General features: G+C 48.9%; 1 protein-coding gene across 1 annotated transcript in view; it reads right to left on the bottom strand.

Annotated features, from left to right (window-relative positions):
* Window positions 1-507: 507 nt before the first annotated feature.
* Window positions 508-8,152, bottom strand: part of OLFM1 (olfactomedin 1) — a 20,633-nt gene continuing 12,988 nt past the window's right edge. The window contains exons 4-5 of the mRNA XM_009579185.1: window positions 5,449-5,555; window positions 508-2,263 (exon numbers count right to left, since the gene is read on the bottom strand). Coding sequence (XP_009577480.1) covers window positions 1,589-2,263; window positions 5,449-5,555 — 782 coding nt within the window. The 3' untranslated portion in view covers window positions 508-1,588. The remainder of the gene's footprint in view (window positions 2,264-5,448; window positions 5,556-8,152) is intronic.

Raw genomic sequence — 8,152 nt, 5'->3', positions numbered from 1 at the left:
CACTGTGTCTCCAACTCTATTGAACGCGACAGATGACACAATTTTCTCCTGTTTTAGCACTGATATGAACCGCTGCCACCCCCCGGCCCCGCTCTGCCGTCAGCCCCGGGATGGGGAGGAGGCTGAGCACAGCACCGCGGGCAGCCGGAGCCCCTGCCCGCATTAGCGGGCAGCAGCACAGCCTCGCAGCGGAGAGCAGCCGTAGGAGCAGAGGGAGGATTTTATCTCCTTGAAGCAGTATCTGCTCCAAATGCAAACGGAAAGGCAATCCCGCTGCGTGAGCCCTACGGAGCAGAGAGCCAAACCCTCCAGCTTCTCGGCCCCCGGCTCCTCGCTGCCGGCCACTCCGGCTCCCAGCTGCAGCTACCCATCGGGTAACGCTTCATTCAAGAGGTAAGGAAAGTCAGGATGGTTGCTCAATGATTACCCAAAAAACCCCACAATAATTCCTGTTACCCCTCCCCTACACTTGGTCACTCGTGCAGAGAAGACAATAAACAAAGCAGGGAAGTCTCCTAATATTTTTATTGTTCCTTAGATAACTGTGGATAGTACAAAGTTTTCCTCTTAAAAAAAATTAATTACCTTCACACGTCCATAAACAGGGCTTCCCATGGGACTCTGATGCCACAGAATTTCCACAGAAGCGATTTCCAACCACCATAATGCTATGTAGATAGTATAACAGTAAGAGAATACTCTTGTAGTTATCAACATGAAATTGGTTATCTGTGTATAAGGGTGAACACTGATCTTTTTTTTCTTTTTAGAAACAAAACCATCATTTATTAATCCAAACTACATCATTGCATTTACAACATTCATTGCATAAACTGGACATACAAAGTTTTGCCACCTCTGGTAAATAACAGACATACATTATACAATATATTTGCTGAATACATAAGTTCAAACAATATGGGTACAACAACTTGTTCATAATACATACTTAAACCATCGTGTTTAATAGTTACTAAGACACAGATCCATGAGCTACTTCGGGTCTCAGCACAGTTAATCTAAGTGACAAGAACACAGTTGAGAGACAGTAGCTGCAATGGAAGGCGAAGAAGACTAACCTGTGATAGGTCTTGTTCAGACAGCGAGAGCTCCTCACGGGTCAGCTTTTTCTGCTTAGAAATACAAACCACACATCCATCGCAGCTGACCATGATGTCGGGAAAATGTCCATGCAACCCACACACAGAAGAGAGCGAGTCTCCCAAGGATAAACTTCCAACAGTCATTGCCTTACTTCTTTAGTATGTACTATAGGTTTGCTATCGGAACAGAAACAAAACAAAACCCAAAACTGAAGTGGTTCTTCGAGTGCAGTTCCAGCTGCAAGTACATGGTTATTCGTGAGTCTATAACACAGGGCCAGACTTCTAGAAATGTAGAGGTAATGCTGATCTGTCAGGTTTATGCTGAATTATCCTCCATGATGTCGGGTTTAATTTTGGCAGCTGTTTATATATATTTACTTACTTAAAGTGTGTTTCCTTGATATTAGTATTTTTTTTTAAATTCCTTTCTCCCTTTTTTCCTTTTTGTTTTTTCTCTAAATCAGTTTCTAAACAAGGATGGACTACAACTCATCAGACCTGATGACGTGGAAGAGGGTGACATTGTAAAGTATTTGGTGCCCGTTGTTCCAGGCATAGAGGGCCCGATCCTTGGGGTTGTAGTCCAACATGGAAATGTGCGAGTACTTGTTTTGGAAGGGGATGTCGATGTACTCGTAGGTGGAGGCATTGGTCTGGTAGGCGTAGTGCACCTTGGTACCTCCAGAGTAGCCGTTGGTGACGTAGAGCGTGCCACAGATGATGAAGGCCTCCCCGGCGCTGCGTTTCGGGTAGCTGGTGTTCCAGGTCTGGAGGCTCTGCAGGGTGTTGGGGTCCAACTTGCTGATGACGATGTTGCCCGCGTTCTGGTTGGTGGCGTAGACGGCCCACAGCCCGTTCTCGTCCACCATGAGGTCAATGTCCGAGTGGCCACCCCAGGCGTAGTGGTACATGTTGTTGTAGCCGGCATAATCCAGGCTGCGAGTCTTGAGAATGGTCTCTGTTTTCAAGTCAAACCTGATAATTATGTGGCTTTGGTATTTATTGAAATAGATAGAGCCATTGTAGACCACTTGACCGGTGCCCGACCATGGGTGAGGGAGACGGTGAGAGGTAAAATTGTCAGTATTCATGAAATCTGCCATGGATTTATATTCACGGACGAAGCGGTTGTTGTGGTAACTGTCCATGTACCAGACCTGGGCGAGCAACAGAAACACATGGGGTTAGAAAACAGCAGAGACCCGGCTGAGCCCTTTGCACATCTGAAACTGAGCTGGGAGTGAAACCCAGAACAAGGAATCCGACCCACTGGAAAATGACGTGTCCAACGCCTGCCACCTACGCCCAGAAATAAACCCAATTTTTGGAACCCCAAATCAGCCAAGAAATCAACTGAATAGCAAAGCTTTCCTGGGGGGTCACCTGGTACCTCCCCAGGAACATGGGAGCCTAAGCGGTTCCCTGGAGTGCTGCGGGACGGACACCGTCCTTCCAGAGGGCAATTAACATCTTTTCTCTGGCTATACCCAGCATATTATGTTGATGCCGCTTTTGCTTCCCGTAAGCCCCATCGTGGTAGCAGTCAGTAAATGATACCAGCTGCAGGGCAGAACTCCATTAATCTGGCACGCAGAAGCGATGGATGCAATCGCTCATTGTCAGGGAAATTCAGGCAAAGTCCATATTGGTTTAAAAATCACACACTTCTGCATCAAAAGCTGAAACCAAGGCCGCTAAAATATAAGAGACAAAGACCTCAAAATCTTGCTATCAGTAGACGGGGGAGAGATTTTAGATCATCATTTAAGCACCAGTTCATTAGGGACACTGTCTAGACTCCATTGAAAAAAAACCCCTTTTGTCATATGAAACCAATTCCGAGGGAAATGACAAAGCTGTGCAGTTAATACCAAGAAGTAATATCCAGCCAGTGAGTGACATTCTGTATGCAGTTGCTGCCTAAAAATAAGATAGCTGCTTTCTGTAGAAACTGTTTAGGAAGGAGAAAAAGTAAATTAAATAGCAAGAGGGAAGCCTTTAAGGATGCAGATTCAGGTAATGTTGTAGTGCAAACTTCTTTTGCAAACCCCTTGAAAAATCTGATGGTATTGTCTCTGCAACATGGCTGTCTCCAGGGTCCCTTAGAAGAGCAGACAGACATTTACACACCATGCGTGCATGTAAACTGCTTTTGGCTGCTGTATTTGAAAGGCCAAGTGGGGTCTGCAAGAACTTTGTAGGGAACTTCAGCCCTCCATTGTTACCTCCCTGGAAATACTGCAGAGGTGGGGAATGAACGTGTGGCAAACGGCTCTGATCTTCACACCTCCACTGTGGGCTTGAGGATGGCTACAAAAGCACCAGAGAAAAACCATGCCTGTCCCTGAGCCCACGGCAGAGAAGTGCCTCCAGCCTGGGAGAGCTTCTGCTGTCAGACGTGGCACTGGAGAGCGTTCCTCACTTACTGAAATGCCCGCGTTCAACGAAACCAGCTTGAAAAATTGCAAAAAAAACCCCCAGAAAACTGATTGTCTCTCTGCTGCTCCCATTTCATTATTTGGTATTAAAAAATTACGCATGCCAATGAATTGTGCTCAGTTTTCAGAGAGACAAAGAGAAGCCCAGAAGAGCAGAACCCCATGTCATCACGCTGGGGCTGCAAGGTGGCAGGATCCGGCAGCATTTCATGTGTTGGAGAAGCAGAGATTGATGGATAGCAACGTCTCCTCGCACTGGCTGGCTTTGAGCACCCTTCCCCTGCCAATACACATCAATCCCGGCGCTCGGCGTCCACCTGCTGCCTCGCCGCGGGCTGCTCCTGCGGGACTTGCAATTTTGCCCAGTTGTGTTCAATGATTTCATGACATGAACAAATGACCACATGAACCACCAACCACCTCCTGGGGCTTGGCGACATAAGAGGGATATGACAAATTGCCCATCTCTCCCCATCACCAGTTTCCCCCTCTGCCGGGAAGCCAATGAAGTTCACTTAATTGTGTGTTTCTAATAAAATTCCCAGTAGACTCATATATTATATACACATACACGCTTGTGAAGCTTGAGCTACAGTTCAGAGAAAACTGCTTGTCTACTCTCATGACAAAAATACACTGCTGAAAAAGGCATGGGTAAAAAAAATATTAAAACCTACTGGTTTGAGACAAAACTCTCTGAAGACATGGGAAAATCTTTAGCATTTGATCAACCAGTCAAATCAGAGGATTTTTTCTCTCCCTTCCCAGATGTATAAATCACGTTAGTGCCGAGGGATGCAGCAAACACAGCCTGAAGGGGACAGGGCTGTCTCCTCTCTTGAGCAAAACAAGATGTGATGTGGGTAAAGCCTTCCCATCCCACTGCTAATCAGGATCTTATTGGGGCCATAGGAGAAGTTTTGTTTAATAACTGTAAAATATGGAGGTGTCATATTGGGGAACCAGTGCCAATGGAGGGAAAGAGCCCGACATCTCAAGTCACCGCTGCTTCATTGCTGCACATCCATGGGCAAATGGAGCCAGCCTCCGGAGTGGCTTCTCCAGAGCATCCCTTGTCCTCTCCTAGCTACAGAAAGCCGATCACAGGGCAGAGCTCCTAAAATAGCTGCCCCGATACAGCCCTTGCTGGTGCCTTCATCCTTTGATGAAGGATGCTGCATGCAGGAGGGAATTACCATGCAGCCAAGCTCTGTGGTTTTTGTTTTGTTTTGCTGCCTGCAAATCCTCAGCAAACACTCGAGATATTTTCCATTCCATCAGTCATGGGAAGCCTGGATTGATTTTCAGCCAGTTATTGGCCTCCTACCTCCTTGGGATCAAAATTGAATGGTCTGAATGGGAAAAAAAAGACCAAAACAAAGCAAAACAAATCTCTCTCTGGCTGCAGTCAGTTAATTCCTCACAACAATGAAGGTGGAAGATGGAGGACAAATGCAGTCAGATGACATTATCGGAGGCGCCGGCAGCAGAAGAGCACTGGGGACCAGGACCACGGGTGTCTCTGCTCGGCCCCAGCTCCCTCCTGGCTGCCAAACCCAGACGAGAAACCCAATATCTGATTTTTCCCTCCCGCGGCGGGTACAGACCTCACGGTGACACTTCTGAGACCATGCACGCTCATTGCTGCAGTGAGTTTCACCTGCCCTGGGAAGGGACCACTGCACGGGGCTGCTCAGCCCCCTCCTCATCCTCCCTCCCTGCTTGATCCTCAGCCCCCTCCCCCTGCAGAGGAGGCCAGTAGAGCCCCTTGAGATGAATTAGGACCTTCCACAGGTTTCACAGGGCACAACCCGGGCTTCGATGCTTGGATGTAATGAGTTTTCAATGATCTCAGCTGCGTCGGCGGAGGTGGGAACACAGGGATGAAGCTGTCGCGGTCTTACCTTGTTCTCTCCCTCGGGAGCGAGAGGGTCTGTCATCCACGATCCGAACCTGGACCCCGAGGTTTTAATTGTGATTGGGTCACTTATTCCCGTCAGCTTGCCACAAGCTGAAAAAGAGTGCAAGGCTGGTGAGCACCACGTCAGACCACCGCCGCGGCTCGTTTGGCGCTGGGTCTTTGCCAGCCAGCCCCGAAGCCCCGATGAGGGGCACCAGCGCCGGCCACCACCCACACCGCTCTGCCCACTGCTCTCCCCCGCTGATGGGCAGCTCTGGTTTTATGTAATTAGAGGTAATTAGGCCAAGAACTGGATGCTTTTCTTTTTTTCATGCCTCTTAATAACAACTGTCCTTATCACACTGTCCCCAAGAAAACAAGCTTTCCTGAACTAGCCGTGCTGCTAATGTCACAGAATAGAAAATGAGAAGAGTTAGCCAGGGTCGAGCAGCCAGGTGGAGAAATTAGCTGAATAGCTCTGCTCGTTTCTGCTATAATAGAGTGGGTGCAGCCAAGATAAAAAGACAGACGTAACTATTCCAGCCCTGCTGGAAACATGCACTTGTTACAGGTTACGCAAAGGAGAAAAAAAAAAAGGTGGGAAATTATATGCAATATAAATCTCTCCCCTGCAAAGACCATTTACTGGCTTCTACCAGCCACCTTCTCTGTTCCCTATCATGTCTGCACACTAAGGGGACAGTAATGAATGCACCAGCCTCCTCCCGTCTCCTCCGCCAGCCTGGGCTTCCCCAGCTCCGGGAGAGGAACCCAAACGCAGCAGGATGGCAGGCAGGAGGTGGGGTGTCCCAAGGGCCCCTCGGGAGCTGCCCCGGGAATCCTGGCCAGACTCAGCATCACCACAACGAGGACATGCACCCGCACATCGCTACGAGCCAGGTTTTGAAGCATATTTAGGTGCTCCACACTGTTGATTTCATGCCATTGAATTCAGTGGGCACATCAGCACATTTGCAAGCCCAGCTAAGTGCCTCGCTGTGTTTTTAAGCCGTAAGTATGAGGTGAAGCAGCGGCACCTCTCCCCCAGCTTGCCGTGCCAGCTGCCTGTGGCAGCTTGTTTCCCTTCCATGGTTCTGTCCCCTGACACCGAACCCAGCATCCCTCCATGGACCCCCGCGAATAGATGCCTGCAATGCTACAGCCTCAGCATCGAAGGTACAGTCACACGCCGAGTTCCTATTTCCAACAATATCCCCAAATTTCAGCAAAGCTGCCATTCTGGTCTCCTGCAACATTTTAGCATATGTGCACTAAGGAACAACAGGCGAAGAGACGAAGATGCTGCGGGAGGGACTGGGGCTGGTGTTGGATGGTCTGTCGCTACAGGAGCACTCGTTTAAAACCCGGACACATTCAGTGGACCTGCAGCAGCATCTCCTGAACAAGGCAAGCGAAGGTCAGCGGCACCGGTGGGACAGCCGCAACCTGAAGTTGAGAAGGTGTTTCTTGACTTCTCCTTTTTGACGTGGAAGCCTCTGGCAGGCCGGGGAAGGGGAAGGTGGCGGTGCTGGGACAGAGCGGCTGCTCCGGGTGCTGGGTTTGCAGGCTGAGCTGCAGCTGCACTGCAGTACAACTGGCTCCGCTGCTCAGCCGGGGGTACCCAGGGCCGAGGCCACAGGTGGGAGCCCGTGGAGGTGCTGCTGAAACACACGTGGAGCTCTGCCAGCTCAGGATAAGGTCCTTCTGCTCAAAATTACCAAATAGAATCATAGAATGGTTTGGGTTAGAAGGGACCATTAAAGGTCATCTAGTCCAACCCCCCTGCAATGAGCAGGGACATCGTCAACTAGATCAGGTTGCTCAAAGCCCCATCCAACCTGATCTTGAATGTTTCCAGTACATGCACTCTGCAGTCTCTCTTAGCTGCCTCTCTCCTTAGCCTGTTCTCACCTTCCCCTTCATATTCCCCATTACAGCCATGGGACACATCCACCTACCTCAGCTCTGAGCTGCAGGCAAAGGGGTCACCTTAGCCCAGGGCATAAAAGAGATGAAGATATTCTTGATATGCACCGGAATGACATGGCCAAGGGGACCATCAGTCTTCCCCCAGTCTTCAGACACCAGGCAGATAAAGAGAGATCCCACCAAAAAGCAGAAAGCTTTCTTGGCCTCACTGAGACACAACATATGGGAATTTGTCCTCCTGCCTGTCTGATGCATTCAAAACCTCTCAGCTCGGGAGGAGAGCAAGGTATTGACAAAGGGATGCAATGGTTAATATAATAAATGCTTAATGTCTTGCAAATTCCCCTTGCAGAGGACCAGCCTTATTCTAATCACAGATCTGCTCAACGCTGCCGTCCATTATTGCAGCCCTACATTGCTGTCACTTTATCTCTTTCCTTCCATTTCCCTGGAGAGAAAGGTTGTATAAAAGCTCATTGATTTAAAAAAACCCCCCATGTAGCAGCAGCTGATAAGGGTAAACTAGTGTTGTTTGCAAGTAGTGAGGCTACATCTCATACACGTTTAGCTGGAGGCACATTCACAACAGCTCTTCAGCAATGCAAGGGTTGCTTTTACACAGGGCAAGGTGTTTTCTTCCTTGGTGTAAATCTATCATAGGCACCCAGATGCTAAGGGGAAGGTTTCAAATGGATCCTGGAAACAAATACTTTAAGGCCCCTAGTCAGCTACGCTCCTGCAGCTCTCATGGAATTACCAACCATGCATGGACAACTACA

This window comes from Fulmarus glacialis, unplaced genomic scaffold (assembly GCF_000690835.1).
Source record: "Fulmarus glacialis isolate BGI_N327 unplaced genomic scaffold, ASM69083v1 scaffold5566, whole genome shotgun sequence".
In the NCBI taxonomy this organism is placed as follows: Eukaryota; Metazoa; Chordata; class Aves; order Procellariiformes; family Procellariidae; genus Fulmarus; species Fulmarus glacialis.
This window is presented reverse-complemented; position numbering and strand designations above follow the sequence as displayed.